The 24,053-nt window shown below is 41.1% G+C and overlaps 1 protein-coding gene across 2 annotated transcripts in view; it reads right to left on the reverse strand.

The window, feature by feature from the left end:
* Positions 1-24,053, reverse strand: part of SGSM2 (small G protein signaling modulator 2) — a 550,156-nt gene that overhangs the window by 301,563 nt on the left and 224,540 nt on the right. For both annotated transcript variants that reach the window (XM_077480502.1, XM_077480501.1), the window contains exon 2: positions 8,206-8,281. In XM_077480502.1, the coding sequence (XP_077336628.1) occupies positions 8,206-8,281 (76 nt within the window). The remainder of the gene's footprint in view (positions 1-8,205; positions 8,282-24,053) is intronic.

The following is a 24,053-nucleotide window of genomic DNA, read 5'->3' on the forward strand; positions in this document are numbered from 1 at the left end:
CTTTCTGCTTCCTCCCACGCACACTACATGGGACCCTAGCTCAGGATTAGTATAGTCCCCATAATTTGGGAGTCCCCTCTCTGCCTCCGGGCCCCCCTGCAGGGCAGGGCCCAGTACAGGAGGGCTGGTGGTCCCCCCCCCCCCCCTATCAGCGGCCCTGCCTACAACTTTTGTGCTACTTTCAAAAGAAACAGAAAGTTCCCAGTCTTTAAGGGGCTTTTGCATTTTTTTTTCTCAGAGACTGCCAGCAGTCGGGAGTGAGATCATTCAGAGTTGTACATAGAGAAGAAGAGGAGATCAGTCTGGAGTTGTACATAAGGAGGAAGTTGTCCCTAAATTTTGTTGCTGTCAAGTTGTTGCACTCCATAATTCCTAGCCCCCATCTAAGTTATTACCCCTAATAAAACATAAAAAACAGGGTCAATGACTGTTCCTTGTGTCTGGAGAAAGTGTGTAGAATACTTGTTGCCTGGCTGTAAAGGAGTAGGGAACCCAATTACCAGCGGCTCCTTTGGGGGGTGAGCGCTACAAAAGGTATGTATCTAAAGGACTTAAAGTTAAAAAAAACTGAACTTGTACTAAGCGGCAGTGCAACATGTGGATCTTATTGACTGAGGTGTTGCTTAAAAAAGCAAAGAGGAAAAAATGTACCTGAAGGTAATTTTGCATGTAATTTTCCTTTAACATTCATACGTTCAGGTGCTCCATCTGGTGGCCCTCTGTATGTCAAATGATGCTTGCTTTGAACATCTTTGTAAACAATTGTTGATGCAAGCATTTAATAGTCCTGTAAATCATTTACAGGACAATTAAAGGCCATATTAACAGCATTATTATTTTTCCAAAGAAGCACATCTGTATAGGTTGATAAGAAGATCAGTAAACCACAGTGTGTGCTTTAAGGCTGTTTTTTTTAATTTTCCTCTAGTAGTCCCCTGTCCCCTGTTGACTGACTAGCCTTAGATTTGCATGGATATACTGTTAGTACATAGTATACCATTTAATATAAAGAAAAACTGTGCATGAGACATCAACAACAAGGAAAAAGTAGACTGCTCTGGCAAGCAAGTTGACGAGGTGGCAAACAGACCTGGTTCCCTTAGTGCAGTGCACTAGCGACCCCCCCCCCCCCACACTCAGTTCTCCGTCAATCACTGCGGAGATTCTCTTTCACTAAGGCCACCCCCCATGGCTTTTGATCAAGCACAGCAGCGATCCACTCACACTACAGCCACCCCCCCCCCCCCCCCCACGGGATCATCTCCTTCTGGCCAAACAGGAGGCGGGTCCTGAGACCCATCCTAAGACTCCCAGCCAATTGGGTCATAGGAGCCGCTTCCTGATTGGCTGGGAGGAGAAGAAGGAAGACATTAGTGAATATTAATTTTCTAATGTCACACAAGTGGGTGGGCTCGGCTCCGACCCCACCATTTTTGAAGTCAATTAGATCCTCCGGCTCTAATCATGGGTTTAAAAAAAAAACACATTGAAATCCATACCAGCACCTTGCATGGAGATTAGGGGCCAGGTGCATGTATGGGGGTGCCCCTAATAGATGGGCCGCCATCAACTGTGATGCATGAACTGATGGAGAATGTAGAATACAGTTTTTTGGTGGAGGTGGGACAGGCTTTCCTTAAAAGATGAGTTTACAGGGAATGACTAAAGTTGGACAGAGTAGGAGAAAGCTTGACAGACTGAGGTAGAAAGTTCCATAGGATGGGAGAAGTCCTGCAAGGGAGAATGGGAGGAGGTGATGAGGAAGCTAGAGAGAAGGAGATCTCTAGAGAAGCAGAAAGGTTGGTTGATATTTTGAGACAACATGTATCTCGGGGCAGAGTTGTGGATGGCTCTCTGTGTTGTTGTTAGTATTTTGGGCTAGCAGAAGGCAGTGAACTTATTGGTAAATGGGACCAATGGTCAATGAATGGTTGGTTAGGTGGATGAGTCTAGCAGCAGCAGTCATGATAGACAGAAGGAGGGATGACCTGTATAAAAATAGACCATTAAGAAGGAAGCTGGGAACAGCCGATGTGAGAGGCGACCAGGGAATAAATTAATAGCTTTGTGGTGTCGGTTGTTAACATACCAGTCTTGTGTAAATGCATATCAAAGAAAAATGTGGTATAATGCATGTAGTTCATATTTTCAAAATAATTACATCTAATATTCCTAGGTGCCATTATCCACCAAATGGCTAAAATATTAACCTTGGCTCCATATTTATCCAGCAAGTTACTGACTTTAAAAAGATAATTGCGTCACCTAATTTTCTACACTAAAGCTTCCAATGTTATATTTAGAATTTTTTATTCCTAAATTAGGTCCCTCTTATTGTAATTCTGAACTGATTAGGCCTCTGTTGTACAAGCATGGTGCAGGTACAATCTGTACTGTGTGCTGTAAAAGCCCTGTCTGAGTCATATTAATTAAGATAGGAAAGAAGGATTAGTACACAGCAGAGATCAGAGAAAGTGAGGAAAATGTAATGGTTAAGTGCTGTTTCCATTTCTGACACTATGAATGTGGAATCTACTCACCTTTTGTCCCCCCACCCATAAGAAGTGAACATTATTACCAGAGCAGAGGAGTAAATTACCAGCATGTCATCTTCACAGTATAAAGGGAAAACAGGAAAGCACCTCATCAATGTATTACTAATGAGGGAGGTTCAAATCAGAGGGAGTAATACTGACATAATAAAACCAGAGATCTCCACTGCATGTGTTTAGTTTTTACCCTAATGGGACTGAGCACTGAGGCATATATACCAATGACATAAGCTAAACCCTAACTGGATGACTTTAACTTGCTAATTAACAGGACCTGTCTGAACATGGACCTTCCGGGCTGGATCACTAGCTATTATTTTTAATTATTATTGTAGATTTATAAGGATTGAAAACAACTTTTAGAATATCATTACCATGTTAAAAATGATGAGATTTTATAAATTTGGTTCATATCTACTTTAATTGAAAGCAAGCTTAAACCTAGTACACACCACTACACAAAACTGACAGCTCCAGTTGGAGCCTCTGAACTAACAATCCCATGCTAGTACAGGGGACCCCCCTGCTGTACTATTGTGTTCTGACAGGGGGACAGCTCCCCCACCAAAAGACCCCATTCAGTGCTTTCAGCCATTGGCTGAGAGTGCTGATCGGGAGCCAGTCCACTGCTAGTTTTCCAGCATGATTGTCTGACAGAAGCTGGACGAATGTCCGGCTTCTGTCGGACCCTCTGTCATACACACTGGCCAATGTTGCCAAGTTTTATTGAGCTGGCCAATGTCACCCAACATTCGGCTTGTGTTCACTAGGCTTTATACAGAGGTTAGTTCAAAGTGACACTAAATTATACTTATTCTTCAAACATAATCCATACACATCCCCTACTTAATGGCCCTGTGAATTATTTTTCATGAAATTGTTCCTTATTGTGTTTTTCTGTCTCCTTGTAAAGTCCTCTATGAGCCTCCACACCTCTCCTTTTACGTTCACTTCCATTTTCTTGGAATGAGCAGGGCACTTCAGTTGCAGTCATGTGTACTACCCTATCCAAACTACACATCCCATAGTCCAGAGACCCTAGTCCAGTGATGGCGAACCTTGGCACCCCAGATGTTTTGGAACTACATTTCCCACGATGCTCAACTACACTGCAGAGTGCATAAGCATCATGGGAAATGTAGTTCCAGAACATCTGGAGTGTCAAGGTTCGCCATCACTGCCCTAGTCCATCTAAGGAGCGAGCAAGTGAGGATGGCTACATTCTTATAGCCACAAATGTTTCCCAGATCTGTACACCAACATAGTGATTCACAAAACAAAGGAGTACTAAATGGCTTCAGCTGGTTCTACACCCACCAGGAAAGCCCCTCTAACATGTTTCACCAATGCAGGGCTAATCATAGATGACTCTATGATTAATCCCTACATGGGTGAAACATGTTAGAGGGGCTTTCCTGATGGTTGGAGAGCCAGCTGCAGCCATTTTGTGTTCATTTGATTGCAATTCACTATACTAGTGTGTGGCCCAGGGAAATACCTGTGGCTATATGGATGGGCTTAACATTCTCTTATCATTGACCCTAAACCCAGCAAACAGTCTTTGAATTGTCTGGTATATCTGATAGGAGATCTGATATGGAAGAGGTTGAGAACAATAGAAGGTACTTTTTTGAGTTAACCACTTAAGGACTGAGCCTCTTTTTGAGATTTGTTGTCTACAAGTTAAAAACAGTTTTCTTTGCTAGAAAATTACTTAAAACCCCTGAACATTATAAATTTTTTTCTAACAACCTAGAGAATAAAATGGCGGTCATTGCAATACTTTCTGTCACACCGTATTTGCAAGTGGTCTTACAAGTGCACTTTTTTTGGAAAAAATACACTTTTTTTTAATTAAAAAATAAGACAATAGTAAAGTTAGCCCAATTTTTATATTGTGAAAGATAATGTTACGCCAAGTAAACTGATACCCAACATGCCACGCTTCAAAATTGCACACGCTCGTGAAATGGCAACAAACTTTTACCCTTAAAAATCTCCATAGGCAAAGTTTAAAAAATTCTACAGGTTGCATGCTTTGAGTTACAGAGGAGGTCTAGGGCTAGAATTATTGCTCTCACTCTAACAATTGTGGTGATACCTCACATGTGTGGTTTGAACACTGTTTTCATATGTGGATGCTACTCACATATGCATTCGCTCCTGCACGCTAGCTCGGCGGGGCGGGGCACATTTACATTTTTTTTTTCTTATTTATTTTACCTTTTATTTTTACACTGTTCTTTTAAAAAAAAAACTGTGTCACTTTTATGCCTATTACAAGGAATGTAAACATCCCTTGTAACAGAAAAAAAGCATGACAGGGCCACTTAAATGTGAGATCTGGGGTCAAAAAGACCTCAGATCTCATATTTACACTAAAATGCAATAAAAAAAAAAAAAGGAGGGGGCGGGGGGTTGGTTGGCATCTTCCCCTCACTCACCTCCATACCGCAGAGGAGAAAGGATCCGATCGCCTCTGCCGCTGCCGTCAGCTTTGGTAAGAGGCGGAGGGTACCAGAGCGCAGCGGGAGGGGGGCCTCTCCCGCCACCAATGAGAGTGATCTCAAGGCGAATCCGCCGCAAAGACCACTATTATCGAGAGCCAGACCGCTGGACGAACAAGAGGATACCGGGGTTATGGCAGCTAGCTGCTGCCATAACAACGATATCACTCTTCAAATTTAGGACATGTATTTAGAGGGCATCAGTCCGGAAGTGGTTAAGAATGCATACTTGAATATAATTTTTTTTAACCACTTGCCGACCAGCGCATGCCGATGTACGTCGGCACAATGGCAAGGCTGCACAAATGGGCGTACCTATACGTCCCCTTTAAATCACGGGCTAGTGGGCGTGCATGCACCCGCCGTGCAAGCGTGCCCACAGGCTCAATGTCCGCCGGTGGCCCGCAATCGTGGCACGGAGAGGCAGAATGGGGAGAAGTAAACAAGGCATTTCCCTGTTCTTCCTAGCAACATGACAGGGATCTTCTGCTCCCAGTAGTCGGGAGCAGTGATCTCTGTCATGTTCTAGTGAGCCCATCCCCCCTACAATTAGAACACTGTGAGGGAACACAGTTAACCACTTGATCACCCCCTAGTGTTTGACCCCTTCCCTACCAGTGTAATTCACACAGTAATCAGTGCATTTTTATAGAACTGATCGCTGTATAAATGCCAACGGTCCCAAAATAATGTCAAAAGTGTCCGATGTGTCCGCCACAAAAAAAAAAATTGCAGGTCACCGACATTACTAATAAAAAAAAAAATTATAGTAAAAATGCCATAAATCCATCCCCTATTTTGTAGACGTAACTTTTGCACAAACCAGTCAATATATGCTTATTGCATTTTTTTACCAAAAATATGTAGAAGAATACATATCAGCCTAAACTGGGGAAGAAATTAGTTTTTTTATATATTTTTTGGGGGTATTTATTATAGCAAAAATTTAATTATATAGCTTTTTTTTTCAAAATTGTCTGCCTTTTTTTGTCCATAGCACAAAAAATAAAAACCACAGAGATGACCAAATATCACCAAAAGAAAGCCCTATTTGTGGGGAAAAAAGGACGTCAATTTTGTTTGAGTGCATTGTCACACGTCTGCTCAATTGTCAGATAAAGCGACGCAGTGCCGTATAGCAAAAAGTGCTTTGGTGAGGAAGGGGGTAAATCCTTCCGGGGCTGAAGTGGTTAAACCAGCATTTAGTGTCGCTTTACATACATGAGACCCAAATTCACACGGATGAAACCATATAAGTGTGTCTACTACAGAAAAATGGTGAAAAAAAAAATGTCAAGCAGCTCATTACAGCGGTTGTATTATCCACTTAGTTATTTTTACCTACAAGTATGGCTAACCTGTAGGTAAAATGAATATCTCCTAAACATATACAGTGGAGCTATTCATGCAGCCATTGACGTCAGCGGCGCATTCGCAGTGAAGGTCTGGCGAAGGTCCGGCGCATCATGACGGAACTTGCCGAAACGGAGGGCTCCCACACACATGCCAAACCCAGAAGAAATGCTGAGGGAACATGTCAGCTCCCTCAGTGGTGACTGGGCGGCCCCGTGGGAGCTTTGTTCTAAGGTAAGTATTTCACAATGAGCTAGTATGCTGTGCACATGAGCTCAATAACCCTTTGCCTTATAGTTTTTTTTTGTTTGGGGCATACAAAGCTTTAATTAGCAAAGGAGTGTATGGTAGAATGTTTTGTTGTGTTTCTGTCAACTGCTTTGCTATCGCACTCAGCTTTGCTACAAAGCCATGGGGACATAATTTTACTCACCACAAGTGAACAGTACTTTTTGTGAGTTGTCTATGCTGCTGAACTAAATACTTCCATGCACCATTGCCATTTTCTGAGAAAAAATGTACGTTGTCAATAGTAGTAAAATCAAAGCTGTATTGTTTTCAATGCAGATTAGACTAGGCTAATAACAGACACAGGTGTATCAAGTTTAATTTTTTATAAAATGGTGGTCCTAAAGGAAGACAAAACAAAATTCCCAGTCAACCACTGTCAGGTTTGAATGATATCAAAAAGTGTAACACCTTCTCACAAATATTCCTAGGACTTTCAAATCCAACATTACCATCTTAGATAATAATAATAATAATAATAATAATAATAGAGTGCTTGTAATCGTCTGACATGAAATATGAACAAAGCACATCCTACTATAGTGTGTATTTGCCTCTGTACAAAGCGCTGCCTCATTTTCTGCTAGGTCTTTGTTGCCTTGTTCCCCTGCTATCTACATAAGTCCCTTCCTGACACCAGTAGAAAAAAAGATGACAAGGGAGGGAGCTTCAGCACACAGTCTGTAATTGAAAGCCTCAGCTCTGTTCTCTGTTTCTGTGTGATATGTGAAGGGGATATGTGTCCCTTCCCTCCAATCAGCTCTCACCGAGCACTGCAGAGCATAACTTCAGCTCCCTGTCCCCTACTTTATAAAAGCTCAGATAAGCTGTAAAAAACACTGTACTTTACACAGATCAGGATAATAGAGGGCTTCCGATAAACAGGTACAACTTATGTAGGAGGATTTGTTTAATCTCTGTATATTATTTGAGGCCAGTCACTTCACTGGGTATATGTAAGGGTTTATGGCCACTTTAATTGTAAGCAGTTGAGGTAAATGTAGCCCCTTTGCCCCTACAGCAATACATCATTCCAGGGGTGGTTCCTGTGTAATGTTATAAACTCTGTGCATCTAACGCCTTAACAAAGCTAATGTTGAGTTTATTATAAGTGAGCAGAGCATATCTTTAAGCAACACCAGGAATAGTATTTACAACAAAACGAAAAAAGCACACTGGACAGGGGTAAGAATGGAAGCGGATCTCCATGTCCGTGAGAGGTGATCACATAGCCTAAGCTCCACAACCATGAACCACAAATGTAAAGCTTTAACATGCAATGCAATTCTAGCTGCTATATTCTGCTTTTTGGTGCCCTCGTACTGTGTGGTGGGTCCATATATGTCTAGGAGGCACCCTTGACACTTGGGAGATCACTCAGCAAGACACAGGATACAGAGAGACTTTAGGACCCTCACAGTGAATGCAATTTACATGTTACACCTGCCTGATCCACCAATTCCACAACCACCAAATAGTTTTTAATATAAACCAAATGCACTTACCACACAAAGCAATTATGTGACTGCTGTCTTCATGAACAAACTTCCTAGTTACAGCCTCTTCCATTATCTGCTTTACCTGTAAAACATAAACATAAATTTCATACAATCATTAATATTGTCTAATATGTATACGCAAATGGGTGAGCAAAAAAACTAAAAAAAAATATTAAAAAGGCTCAATAAAATACAAATTGAAATGCGTTAGTCCAAACATGAATAACATCTCTAAATTAAGGTTCTAACTGTTACAAGCATCTGAATGGTTGGTATTACTCTTTTATTAACTGATAGACAACTGAATTGTTAGTGATAATTTTTTAATTGGTCAAAATGCTAGCAACTATTGGGTAATTTACAATAGCGGACAGTGATTGTGCAGGGCCTCTGTGCAAAGCACAACTTGGACCCACATTAGTGTATGGCCACTTCCAATAGTTCCACTTGGCTAAAAAAAAATTTTAGTCAGGAAAGTACAAGAAACCTAAAAACCCTGCCTCTGTTACCTTCTACATCTCATTTAATAGACAATTAATTCAATTTTTACTCCATTGGCATGCTTTTCTCAGATATAGCCAGTGCCCAGGGATGCTTATGCCATATCCCTTACACAGTTAAGTATTCTTTTTGGGTTCTGGTTCTAATTAAGAAATTCCCAAATGATTTGCAGAGGAAACAGAGGATCCTTCTCTCTCATTATGATCTGGTTACTTATTTGCCTTGTTTTGTCTTGATATGACACTTTGATCATTTAAATCTCTGGGCAGTAGTACAGGCAGTAAGCATTGTACGTTATGCCTGTGCAATGCAATGTGGTAAGTAAAAATGTGAGAAATGATAAAAATTCCTAAAAGTGTACTGCAGAGGCTATTCACACAGTTAATAAACTACCATCCCATTGCAAAGCTACAGCAGTAACAGATTGTATAACTTTTCACAAAAGTTTGGCAGAACTATGCACTAGGAACCCATCAACACAGTGTCTAAAATGAGAATCGCCCCAGTTACCCTATAAAAAAAAAAAATCTTATCTGATAGTTTGCACAGAGGCATTCCTGCTCATAGTAACCATTTTTTCTGTCTAAATATCTCTCACTATAAGGTAAATCAACCCAGAATGTATAATCTATTATAGGACACCAATGGATTGGGAAATATATCAGGTTGCTACCTCTCTTGGATAATGTGTTTGCAAGACTTTTCCTGTCCATCACAAGGCAGCCATATTCCTTATACTGGATTCTACTCTTATTAGTGTAGCGGCGACACTTTTGACAAAGTGTCCGCTATGTGCAAATTTAGTCCTCAGAACAGTAAAGGGGTTCTGAGGGTTGATTGTGCAGGTTTAACTTTGGCCTCAGTTTGGCTGGGCTGTGTTAAGGTTCTGTCTGGTCATGTGTACAGTTAGGTACGCATGACAGGACCAGAACCAGGCCTGGTTGGACGTTTTGGGTATCAGCGTTCCTAGGAGCCAATCAGTGGGTGAGTCTGGCCCCGCTGAGGAGTCTGGGGAAGGGTACTTATGAGGCTGAAGTCACATGTTCAGGGTTCATTTGTGATGCCAGAGGTGCCTTTTCCTGAAGCTGGACCGGGGTAGCCCCGCGAGGGGCCCCGCGAGGGGCCCCGGTCATGGGAGCGTATGTCGCTCCGCACCATGGTCAGTTTGACTAGCTCCATTAGACCCGCATGGTCTGGGATGGGGATCCATCTGTTCCTGAGTCTCGGAATCGGCTGGTCCGAGGCGTAGTAACTGAGGGGGGAAGATTCAACTTGGAGGAGCACCGCAGCCCATATAAACGATCGGGGAGGACTCTTCAGAGGAGGGCCAATGAGCTGGCATTCCAAGAAGTGCCTTGTTGCTGGGTTGTCAAGGACACTAACGGATCCACGTTCTCCAGTACTGCTAAGGAGACAGAGACCATTCCAGGTACTGAGGAAAGGTTTCTGTTCATTTTCGGTTGCAATGCGTTCAAGGTTAGGGACTTTGCAAGTTCTGGATTAAAGTGCTGACTGCCATAATCTCTGGCTAGAGATTTGTTCAGCTTTGAAATGCCCAGCTGCGAGTGGCTACTCTCTGGGTTGTATTAGAGACTTTCTAGTGATTAGCAGTTCCACGTTGCCTGAGTTTCTTCACCTTTGCCCTCTGTTCCCATAGGAGACTGTGCTTGTTGAATGTTACCCTTGCAAATAAAAACCTTTCTAAAGGACTTTTATGGTGTCAGCGTCCAAGGTTGTTGGGTACTAACCCTGGGAACCCCTAGACATGGAAGAACAAGCCAAGCGGAGGTAACCGGTAAGCCCAAAAGTCAAGGCCGCCCCATTGAGGGTTATGGCTGCTACATTGGTATATTTTACATTTCCACTAATAGAGCAGAAGAAGAGCTCTGAGGAAAATATCTAAATAAAAGTGTGTCCATATGAAAGAAAATTTCCAGTGGGTAATCAACTCACCAATGTGACCTGATTGACAATACACAATGTTGAATATGGATTATGGCACAGTGAGGTCTGGAAAACACCCAGCCCATTGCCAGAACCTGATAATGATGTCTGTGTAATATAATTTCCTATGCAGAAACTCCCATGGGGCCATGCAGACATTAGATGGATTTCATTCTCTTTTGACAAACATGTAGCTACACTCATTAACCAATTATGTTTCTTAGTAACTGCAGAAGTAATCAATATACAAGCTGACACTCCTAACAAGACAAAGGCAAGCCTTTTTTGTGATCACAATTTTACTATAAAATAAAATCTTCATTAATGGATGATTAAGAGAACATATCATCAACACTGTCCTCATTTCTACTGATGTTCAATGTCAGGTAACAAAACACAGAATATGGAAAACTGATGTCATTAAATTACCCACATATTTACTAGGCATGGACCTTCCTTAAGGATCATGGCAAATAATGCCCCTCCATATATGTTCACTATTTTGTGAATTTGATCATTGAAATGGTTAAAGGGATGGATAATATATTTTGCCTCACGCTTATCACAGAGGAACACCCTGCAGAGTTTGCCCTGGTAAACATATATATCTAGCAAATGTCAGATCAGACGCTTTACAGGAGACAGGGTAAGCTGTGGTGTCACTGCATTCAATGCCATTAATCTACAAAGCCTTTACTACAGTTTTTCCCCACCTCTCACCACACTGCTCTTAAATTTTAAGAAAGGTATTTACTTTGGCATTTTCTTAGCCAAAGAAATAATCCAATGCATTATCCAATGCTAAAAATCTAGTTTTGTTGGTTTACATCAGGGATATGCAATTAGCGGACCTCCAGCTGTTGCAAAACTACAAGTCCCATCATGCCTCTGCCCCGGGTGTCATGCTTGTGGCTGTCAGAGTCTTGCAATGCCTCATGGAACTTGTAGTTCTGCAACAGCTGGAGGTCCGCTAATTGCATATCCCTGGTTTACATGCTAATTTCTGAGGACAAATCTTTTTACTTCAATGGTGGATTCTCATAGCTGCACCAAAATGTGATCTTTCATATATGGATGGAGTCTTGGAGGCAGATTCACCTACTATATTCTTATTTTTTCTAGGTGCTGGGGGGCTCCATATTTCTAAGTGAGTGTGAAGACGCAGGAACTCATGCACAGAGAAAAAATAGATGGTTTTAAAGAAGTAGTCTCCAAACTGGATGCAACCCTTTTTTTTTTTTTACAAACACTTTATTGGACATATGCAAACATTACAGAGATAAGCATATTACATGAATCCAAACCTATTACATACTAACCAATAGTAACAATAACAAAAAAAAAAGAAAGAAAAGAAACCAACAGAACACAATACAAAGATCATAAGTGAGCACATGTTCAGGCCAAGTGTGACCCAATTTACCTTCGGGTCTTACATCTCCAGGCCCCAGCCAGGCCGAGGATGGGATTCAAGCCAACCCCTGCTTAGGAAAGTTCCTATTTAAATTTTTCGGCAACCCTTTACTTGCCCTTATCTGGTCTCCAACTGACACCAATGATGGGGCACTATTTATCCTGCTAAAATCAATGATGGGAAATTTTCTACTCCCACTGGCCACAGTCTGGCCCACTAAAGCATGAAGGACAGTAAATGATCTCTTTGTTTAGAGCCTTATATTTTAAAGGATAACTTTATTTTAAAAAAAAAGTCTCCAGAACACTCTCTTCAGCCTCATAGTCTAATCTAAACAAAGTTAAACCTCCTACACCCAGTTGCTTACATACATCGACATGACAGTGATGGCCTCCTCTGGTTTATACATCCTGCATCCTAAAATTGTATATGACATGCTTGTGCAGTAACTCCCCATAGACTTAATTGGGGCCACATTGCTAGTGTCTCTGCACTCTGTGGAGTTGCTGCACAGCAACAGCCAGTACCAGAGAAGAATTGTTGCCAACCTTGTAAATGCCGGAGGAGGCTTCCGCCATCATGGAGAGGTAATTAGGCACTTGGAGGAAAGGGGGTGGGTGGGTTTGAATGGAACGTCCCTTTATTGACAAATACTGTAAGTCACTGGAGGCCATACAAAATAGCAATGATTTACAGTTGCCACCCAACTCTCACTGATCAGCATTACAACAGTTATGCTAACTCCAACGGAGCATAGTCTCACCGCACCATGCTTCAGATTTAAAGCTGAACAAAAAATACTAAATAATGTGTTCATTACAATATCATTAAGGCTGGGTTCACACTATAACCCGCTGCAGATCGCACAGGAGCACTGTGTGTCCCTATTCCCCGTTTCAGGGACGAATTCTATGCCTGAATTCGGTCCTGAAATGGAGCCAAAGACGCACAGCATTTTTGTGCAGTGCGCTCCGCAGCCGCAACAGAGATATGTGAACCGGCTCCATAGGGAGTCAGTCCCATTCTCCTGCTATGCGAATTGGATGGGGGTAAATCCACATCTAATTCTCATAGGTGTGAACCTGGCCTAAGTGTATTTTTTAAAGATCAACTAATGTAAGCATATAAGTTTGAATTGGTATCTACTTTTGCAATCCACTGTACAGAAGAGTTTAGCTGGGAGAGGGAGAATCAGCACAAGGAGCCAATTAGCTGTGCTGCAGTGTTAACATGATAACAAGGAATATGCTGACAGATGGAGAGAGTAAAATGACAGAGAGATAAACCTACAAGTTGGCAAATTTTCATCAAATGTCTAATCACAGACAGGTGGCAGTCACAAGACCTACATAGTTACATAGTTAGGTTGAAAAAAAGACACAAGTCCATCTAGTTCAACCTATAAAAGAAAAAAAAAAAAAAATATATATATATATTATATATATATATATATATATATATATATATATATATCATACAATCCCATATGCACAATCCTATACTCATAGTTGATCCAGAGGAAGGCAAAAAAAAAACAGCAAAGCATGATATGATACAATTTGCTCCAGCAGGGGAAGAAAGTCATTCCTGATAACGGATATTCCCTGGATCAACTTTACCTTTAAATGTTAGTTTCCAGTTATATTATGTGTACCTAGGAAATAATTCAATCCTTTTTTAAAGCAATCTACTGAACTGGCTGAAACCAGCTCTTGAGGGAGTCTATTCCTACTGTGTAGAATAAAAGAAGACAATAAGCGGAACTAGCCTATAAAACTAACCTCAACCCAACATAATCACAATATATATACAAATTCCATACGTGTAATTATACCTTAACATGATTTAACAAGTTATAAAATATTGAAAATATTATTGTAAGTGCAAAAATAGCAATCAAAAAAAGACTGCATGAGTACGGCGAATGACAAAACGCGTTGGACAGAGCTAGCATGATGAAGTCACTGCCCTGTGTTTAATTGTTCTTCGTAGCTTGGGTTCACAGCAGGAGACGATTGACAACCATAAAATAGCCTTTACAACTTACTCTGAAGAAACCGTTCTGTATTTGGAGATTAAATCTCTTTTCCTCCAGACGTAAAGAGTGCGCCCTTGTCCTCTATGAGGACCTTAAAGTGAATAACTGTACACTAAGTTCACTTTATGGACCACTTATGTATTTATACATGTTGATCATAGCCCCCCCCCCCTTAAGCTCCCCCTCTTAAGAGAGAATAAATTCAGTTACTCTAATCTTTCCTCATAGCTGAGCTCTGCCATGCCTCTTAGCAGTTTGGTTAGTCATCTCTGCACTTTCTCAAGTTTCCCGATATCCTCTTTGAGATCTGGTGTCAAAACTAAACTGCATATTCCAGATGAGGTCCTACTAATGATATGTACAGGGGCAAAATTATATCTCTCTCTCTGGAATCTATACCTCTCTTAATAAGAGGATTTATTAAGAAAGGATTTTGTTAGCTTTGGAAACCACAGCTTGGAAGTTGGAATTGCATGCTATTATTAAGCTTATGATCTACCAAAACACTGAGATCTTTCTCCACCACTGATTCTCCCAGTTGTACTCCCCCTAGTATGTATGGTGCATGCATATTCTTAGCCCCAAGTGTATAACTTTACATTATCAACATTAAACCTCATTTGCCACATGGTTGCCCAACTAAACAGTGCATTGAGGTTGACTTGTAAGTTGGACCTAGTTGTATGGGACAGCAGACAGAAAAATATAAAACAGAAAGGAAAACACCACACACCTTTTAGTGTTTGATAAATGTGGCCACGATCGTTATTATTCTTGGCTTTAACAATAAATTAATAAATAAATAGTTGCAAAATTTCTTTTAGCCCCTGTACACACGGTCAGAGATTTCGACAACCAAATCCGTCGGATTTTGTCGGTCGGATTTTGTCCGTCGGATCTTGTCCGAAACTGTTGCATACACACGGTCGGACTAAGTTGTGGAAAAATCCGATCATTCAGAACGTGATGACGTAATTTCATTACGATGGGACTACATTCAGGCTAGTAACCAATAGCTTTGATGTAGGAATTTGAGACTGTCATAAGGGAAAGGGGGACAAGGGAAAGGTTGGGACTTTGTATGAAGCATGTAGTCTCCAGGGGCAGCCAACTATCAATAGTAGAATTTTTAGAGAGAGTATCCATTGAGACCATGTTCCATAAAATTACCTAGATAAGTGGTAGTGGTACTGTAACCTCTGGGAAGAGTCTGAGAATGCCGAGGCATATATATATGGTACATCATCCCAGGGAGGACCTACTATCAATCCTAATAATGCAATTCTAATTGTTGGTATACAGTAAACATGATTGGTACAGTACAAAACAGTTTTTAATAGTGGTAGCATAGCCCCTAAATTCATACATATACACGTACACATCAATCATTTACATGTCAAACAGTATTTACAAAAATGGAAATTCTATTAACCCGCTGATCCGCCATATAGCTCCAAGAAAAGGGCTCTAGATATGGTGTCTCCATCTTATATCAAAATTAAATATAAAAAAATAGTATATACAATATATAAATCCAGGCATAGCTTTAAATAACTCATATAAGTGCAAACACAGCTTCAATTAGCTCGACGCGTTTCGTGGTTTGGTGGAACCACTTATCAGGAGCAAGCATATGATGACATCTGGAATGAGATACATATTATTACAAATATTGACATGTAGTGAAAAAGATGATAAACAACTTCAAGGGGAGAGGCTAATCCCATGATAATACTCACAGACTGGTCTGCTGTGTGTACAAGGCATGGCTTTAAACGCTGGATAAACGGAAAACCACCGGTAGATGTCCGGCACGGGAACTGAGGGGGCGTGTATAGAACAGGAGACCCGAACACAAAAACCTGCCAAGGAGGGACATAACTCACTAGGGTACAGTACTGTGTAGAAAAATTGAGAATATGTGATATTAGACATATGTGATATTAGACATACAGGTATTTTATGGCTAGTGGCCAAGCCTCTAGAGTTCTTACTCTAGAGGCTTGGCCACTAGCCATAATATACCTGTATGTCTAATATTTTATTTATTTTATTATTTTTTATCTTTTGCCACTACTGTGAGACATAGCCTATTGGGGTATTTTGTATTATTTTTCTCATCTTGTTCACGAGTTAGATAATTTTTTCTCATTTGATAATTAGACACTGGTTTCACATATTCTCAATTTTTCTACACAGTACTGTACCCTAGTGAGTTATGTCCCTCCTTGGCAGGTTTTTGTGTTCGGGTCTCCTGTTCTATACACGCCCCCTCAGTTCCCGTGCCGGACATCTACCGGTGGTTTTCCGTTTATCCAGCGTTTAAAGCCATGCCTTGTACACACAGCAGACCAGTCTGTGAGTATTATCATGGGATTAGCCTCTCCCCTTGAAGTTGTTTATCATCTTTTTCACTACATGTCAATATTTGTAATAATATGTATCTCATTCCAGATGTCATCATATGCTTGCTCCTGATAAGTGGTTCCACCAAACCACGAAACGCGTCGAGCTAATTGAAGCTGTGTTTGCACTTATATGAGTTATTTAAAGCTATGCCTGGATTTATATATTGTATATACTATTTTTTTATATTTAATTTTGATATAAGATGGAGACACCATATCTAGAGCCCCTTTCTTGGAGCTATATGGCGGATCAGCGGGTTAATAGAATTTCCATTTTTGTAAATACTGTTTGACATGTAAATGATTGATGTGTACGTGTATATGTATGAATTTAGGGGCTATGCTACCACTATTAAAAACTGTTTTGTACTGTACCAATCATGTTTACTGTATACCAACAATTAGAATTGCATTATTAGGATTGATAGTAGGTCCTCCCTGGGATGATGTACCATATATATATGCCTCGGCATTCTCAGACTCTTCCCAGAGGTTACAGTACCACTACCACTTATCTAGGTAATTTTATGGAACATGGTCTCAATGGATACTCTCTCTAAAAATTCTACTATTGATAGTTGGCTGCCCCTGGAGACTACATGCTTCATACAAAGTCCCAACCTTTCCCTTGTCCCCCTTTCCCTTATGACAGTCTCAATAGACAGGGATGGAGCTATATGACCTAAATGGTCTCTACCTCATATAAAGTCCCAAATAGATACTATATTTTCCAATTGATTCAGGGATGGAAGCATGCAGCCCTACTATATTATCTATCACCTACACATTTGTCATACTAAATTGCAGTGTTAATTGTGTTTATTTTTAATGTTCTCCTTATTGGTTTTTATTTCCGCCTCGTGTTTCTCCGCTAACATGTAGTTTAAATATGATTTCAATCTGGGGTAGATTGGCTGGCCCTTTTCTCACAGACGCTATGGTTAAATATGATGACTGTGTTGTTTGAGGCTGGTCGCGCTGGACTGGTGACCCTTCCGGGTTTTGCTCCCGCCTGGGAACTGCGACGCACACTGCTGGTAATATCACCCCCCCCCCTATTTAGGCTGGGGCGGATGGGTGCCGTGCACTGTGCGTCGACGTCACGCAGACCCGCTCGTGTGTTCTAGTTAGAGCACTGGTGCATAGGCTGTCTGTATCCATCTGCGTGCTGTGAGGAGGTAAGCGCCAAACACAGAGCATTGTATGTTGCCTGGGTGATGGCGCACCCCTCCTCTTCCTGCACGTTGCGTGACGTTGGGGGCGTGGTATGGCTGTACCTGCATATATAGCCCTGTCTTTGTCTACCTTTCGCCCTGGTCCCAGCCCTGTACACACATTGCACTTTGCGCTCTATGGAATTGAAGCCGTTCACTCCCCATTTAAGGTATTACCAGTGGGGCTGTTTCTACTACTTAATTCACTTCCTTGGATATTCTTTTATGCTATACTATTATTCTCTTTTATGTTCTTACTCTAGAGGCTTGGCCACTAGCCATAATATACCTGTATGTCTAATATTTTATTTATTTTATTATTTTTTATCTTTTGCCACTACTGTGAGACATAGCCTATTGGGGTATTTTGTATTATTTTTCTCATCTTGTTCACGAGTTAGATAATTTTTTCTCATTTGATAATTAGACACTGGTTTCACATATTCTCAATTTTTCTACACAGTACTGTACCCTAGTGAGTTATGTCCCTCCTTGGCAGGTTTTTGTGTTCGGGTCTCCTGTTCTATACACGCCCCCTCAGTTCCCGTGCCGGACATCTACCGGTGGTTTTCCGTTTATCCAGCGTTTAAAGCCATGCCTTGTACACACAGCAGACCAGTCTGTGAGTATTATCATGGGATTAGCCTCTCCCCTTGAAGTTGTTTATCATCTTTTTCACTACATGTCAATATTTGTAATAATATGTATCTCATTCCAGATGTCATCACATGCTTGCTCCTGATGAGTGGTTCCACCAAACCACGAAACGCGTCGAGCTAATTGAAGCTGTGTTTGCACTTATATGAGTTATTTAAAGCTATGCCTGGATTTATATATTGTATATACTATTTTTTTATATTTAATTTTGATATAAGATGGAGACACCATATCTAGAGCCCCTTTCTTGGAGCTATATGGCGGATCAGCGGGTTAATAGAATTTCCATTTTTGTAAATACTGTTTGACATGTAAATGATTGATGTGTACGTGTATATGTATGAATTTAGGGGCTATGCTACCACTATTAAAAACTGTTTTGTACTGTACCAATCATGTTTACTGTATACCAACAATTAGAATTGCATTATTAGGATTGATAGTAGGTCCTCCCTGGGATGATGTACCATATATATATGCCTCGGCATTCTCAGACTCTTCCCAGAGGTTACAGTACCACTACCACTTATCTAGGTAATTTTATGGAACATGGTCTCAATGGATACTCTCTCTAAAAATTCTACTATTGATAGTTGGCTGCCCCTGGAGACTACATGCTTCATACAAAGTCCCAACCTTTCCCTTGTCCCCCTTTCCCTTATGACAGTCTCAATAGACAGGGATGGAGCTATATGACCTAAATGGTCTCTACCTCATATAAAGTCCCAAATAGATACTATATTTTCCAATTGATGTAGGAATTTGATCTAAGCATGTGTGGCACTTGGTCCGATCAAAATTCTATACACATGATTGGAGTATGTCCGATCGAACCAGTTGGTCGGGAAATATTTCCAACATGTTGGAAAATTGGGTCCGACGGATATTCTGACTGAATCAGTCCGATGCATACCACACACAGTCGGATTATCCGGCGACACGGTCCGATAGGACACATTCCGACGGATTCTCCGACCGTGTGTACAAGGGCTTAAACACCTGCCATCAGCTCAGCCACTACAGCTTGAGCTGGAATACATACCAATGGGGGTAAAATTACCCATAACATCAAAGCGTTTTTCATCCAGAAATCACTTAGCTAATATAAACTTTAAGAGACCTAGTCAGTAAAAAAACTAGGCTCAAAAAACTGTCCCCCCTTAACAAAGGTGACACTGCCACATACTAATTAGCCGGATAGGGAGGGAACACCACAGTTTGTGCATACTGGGGCCACTGAACCTCAGGGGCTCAGAACCCCATTTTTATTTCAAATTATTCCCGCTCTTTTTCCAAACTGCCTGGATAGTAGATCACCTGACCGACCTAGGAAAAGGTGATCAGATCAATAGAGCACCTTTGCGCTCGTTTCTCAAACTGCCTGGATACTAGGTGACCTGACAAATAGCACACCTTCCTGCAATTTCTAAGTTAAGGGCATACTTGAAACTCCGCTGCCACAATCTCATGAGGAAAGGGGGCTTAGAAACTGTCCCCCCCCCCTTTTCCCTTTATTGGACAACAGACAGCAGAATATAAAACAGAAAGGAAACCACCACACACCTTTTATTGTTGGATAAATTTGGCCGCGCCCTTTATTATTATTGGCTTTAACAATAAATTAATAAATAAATAGTATTAAAATTACCCAGAAGACAGGCGAAAAAACGCCTGTCACCTAGACCCCCACATTGCAGCCATTTCAATGCAGGTATGGAAACCCACATTGAGAATATCTAATCCAACATCTGATAAGTGGACCCCATCAGGCCTATATAGCCCAGAGAGACCACCCTCCAATTCGGTGTGGTGGTATGGAAACCCTGCATTTGGGCCTAAAAACTTTTCCACTGAACTATTTAACCTCTTTCTAACCTTATTGAATGGGTGTAAAGAAGCAGAGTTCAACCACTTCAGTCTAGGAATTATATCTGAGAAGACTATTAGGGGAGGACAAAAGAAATCTCACAATATCATTACGTATAGAAAAAATAAAAGTAAGAGATATGACCTCGCCTGAATCATTACCACCTAAGTGTAAAAGCAAAATGTCTGGTGGAGGCCAACTCTGGTATAATTTACCCAAAACCACAAATAAATCCGCCCAAAAAATACCCCGCTTCCCCCATGCCAAATACTTTAAATTTATCATGCTCTAAACCCAGGTTCAGAGTGTAGATTCGATGACCTGCTCTCTGGTCAGCCCAATGGATGAAGAAGTGTCCGACAATCCACACTATTTTCTGTAAACCTGCAATAATTTAAATACGAGTTAGGGTGAACATATAAGCGTAAATTGTCTGACTTCCATCTACCTATAGTTTTTATTAAACCTTTCCGAGAGACCTAATCTAGCTGCAACCATGTAGCCCCTGTTCAGAATGAGTGTAAAGCAATGTGTGCATTACATAAATGTAACCTCTTTGTGCATTTGCTGAGAAATCCAGTGAATTGAAATTTACTCAGAGGTGTTCCATCAGAATGCAGAAAAAGATGTCCTGTACTATCCGGCCTTACCTTAATATAAGATTGTAACAATGCCACTGGGCATATTGACTTCTGTTTACAAGCTTTAAAGACAATCCAAGCTCCTTTCCCTCTCTGGTCTGTTTTTGACTGTTTCAACAAAATCTTTACTTCCACGTCACTTACCAGTACATCCGAAATCTGAATGCCCCTGAGTTGCTTTTTTGTGAGCGGAACTAGTTCAGAGATTCTGAGGGCAGCGAAAAAGGCCACTGAAAATGCTGCCTTGAACAACCTTGCCTCAAAATCTGACCACCAGACAGATTCTGTAACCTTGCAAAGATTCTCTAAAATCTCTGGTGTGATCGGAGTCCTGGTGTCTTTAACCTTTTTCATTTTTCTATACCCTTTTAATGCTTGTTTTACAGAGAAAAAACTCACTAGAGATGGAAGATTGTTAAATTTCATGAAGAATGAAATGCCCAAAACGATTCTATTAATGTGTGCCCATGACTAACCTTTGCTAAACAATGAGTCTAGAAGTAACAAAACCAAGCTTTCTGAAACCATATTGCGGTCAAAACCATACGTATTTTGAAAAGAAGTCCATAATCACCAGGCTGACTGATATCCTGCCATGGTGGAGTGGGCAATTGAATTTTTTATCAACACCTGTGTCAAATGAGCTTCCATAAACTTCTGGGCAGGTCCACTGGATCAGCGTTTGGCAAAAGGCAGTTAAAACTCTCTATCTGAAAACGAGACAGTGCATCCCCCAAGTCATTTGCTTTGCCAGGTATATACCTAGCCTTAACCAAAATGTTCAGATTCAAGCATTTCAAAATCAAGTATCTTAGCAAAGCAATAACTCGTGGAGACCTTGAAGTTAGACAGTTTAAAGCCTATATTACACCTTTATTATCCGTGCTGAACAGAATACGTTTGTTTTTAAAATTATCCCCCCAGATTTCAATAGCAACAACTATTGGGAACAATTCTAAAATAACACTAGTCTTTAAATAACCTTTATATTTTCATGCCAGATCCCAGCGTTCCACACACCAATGTGTTTTCTATATGGCAGCAAATCTCAGGGACCCTGCCGCATCTCTCTGAAGGCAAAAATCCTGGCCAGATATAAAGTCTTGCTACCAAACCGGCCCCCCATTAAAATATTCTAGAAATCTCAGGCACACCAATAAATCTTCCCTGATATCGTGAGAAATGAAAATGTGTGAGTAAGGGGATTTCAGCCCAGAAATAGCTAAATAAAGTCTACGAGAGAAGATTTTTCCAATGGGCATTATTCTGGTGGCAAATGCTAACTGGCCTAAAAGAGCTTGTACTTCCTTAAGTGTAACCCTTTTCTTTCTGATTATAATTAACAAACAACCCTGCAGTTTAATGATTTTTTTCCCTAGGCAACCTAAATTCCATGTTCAGAGTGTCTATTGTAATCCCCAGGAAATCCAGACAGAGGGTCGAATAGACTGTCTTTTCTTGAGCTAACTGTACACCTGATGATTCACATATACCGTATTTTTCCTGACCATAAGACACACTTTTCCCCCCAAAAAATGGAAGAAAATGTCTGTGACAGGCACCACCCCCCCCCCCCCCCGCCACTGCTGGCACTGCCCTCTGCCGCCATCGCCATGCTAGTACGGAAGAGAGGCAGAAGAGCGGAGGAGAGACATCCCAGGCCCCTGCGAGCACCAGGCGATTTCCCGGCTGGACCTGACACCTGACATAGAAGACAGGGCAGCCTAAGTGATGGCACAGGTCAGGCTGCATTAATCGGAATGTTATGGCTGCAATAATGGCAATAGTCAGGCTGCATTAATGGCAATAGTCAGGCTGCAATAATGGCAATAGTCAGGCTGCATTAATGGCAATAGTCAGGCTGCATTAATGGCAATAGTCAGGCTGCAATAATGGCAATGGTCAGGCTGCAATAATGGCAATGGTCAGGCTGTATTTATGGCAATGGTCAGGCTGCATTTCTTTGACACAGGTCAGGCTGCATTTCATGGGCACTGGTAAATATTTACCAGTGTCTTTCATGGGCACTGGTAAATATTTAGGCCCAGCCGGAGAACCGGCAGGCCCTAAAAACAAAAAATCATCTAAATAGTGAATCATGGAACTGGAACCTACCACTTTGCAGGTTACCCATTCCAAAAATGAAGCAAAAGACTCAAAATAAAAACAAGATATAAAAATAATTCTGACCTTTAAAGAAAAAACCTAGGGAATTAAAAGATTCAGGGATAATTAGTAAGAGCCTAAAATTGGCTTTTATGTCTGCTTTAGCTAGTAAATAGGGATGGGCAGAACAGACCCCTATTCGGTTTGCACCGAACTTCCGAACACCGCAAAAGTTCTGACCCGAATAAAGAACTCCATTAAAGTTAATGGGACCCGAACATCATAAATCAAAAGTGTCCATTTTGAAGGCTTATATGCAAGTAATTTGGCATACAATGGTTATAGGGGTCAGGGTCCTGCCCTGGGGGACATGTATCAATAAAAAATAAAAGGTTGTGAAAAACTTCATTTTTAAATGAGCAGTTATTTTCAGATTTTTAAAGTGAAAGCCTAAAAATGAAAAATTCCTACCAATACAATATAGTGCCTGGGAGGGTGGCGGGTCCCCCCTTAGTCTACCTGTAAAGTAGCAGATCTGTACCATGTCGAGAATCTGGTGCAGAAATAATTGCATTTATGAAGCCAAACTAAAAAATTACATTTTCCCTGCAAGCTGCCTTTATTTTACTCAGCAACAGCTAGGGAGCCAGTGTGTATGATGAAGCCACAATGTAGTGCACTGGGAATAAGATTAGAGATTTTTTGGATACATTCTGGTGTCACTTTGACTTTGTATAGAAGTAATGGCTGCGTAAAAATTGGTCTTTGGGTGTCGGTGGCACCTCCCCACCGTAACCCTATAGAGGTACTCTTGATTGAAGCAAGAATTGGCCTTGCTGTAAAAAATTGCAATGATATGCACTTGCCAAACAGGTGCAGAAAAAAATACTCTTTGGGTGTCGGGGGCGCCTTCCCACCGTGACCCCTAGAGGTGCTCTTGATGAAGGCAAAAAATTGCAATGATGTGCATATGGTTGGTGTTTTTGCTACGTTTGATGTGCCCGAGACACTGTTTGCAGATAGCAACAGTGTGATCTGCTGCATAAGTGCTGAAAAAGGCCCAG

The sequence above is a fragment of the Lithobates pipiens genome, unplaced genomic scaffold (genome assembly GCF_037356315.1).
Source record: "Lithobates pipiens isolate NorthernLeopardFrog02 unplaced genomic scaffold, aLitPip1_a1.2 Scaffold_16, whole genome shotgun sequence".
Taxonomy (NCBI): domain Eukaryota; kingdom Metazoa; phylum Chordata; class Amphibia; order Anura; family Ranidae; genus Lithobates; species Lithobates pipiens.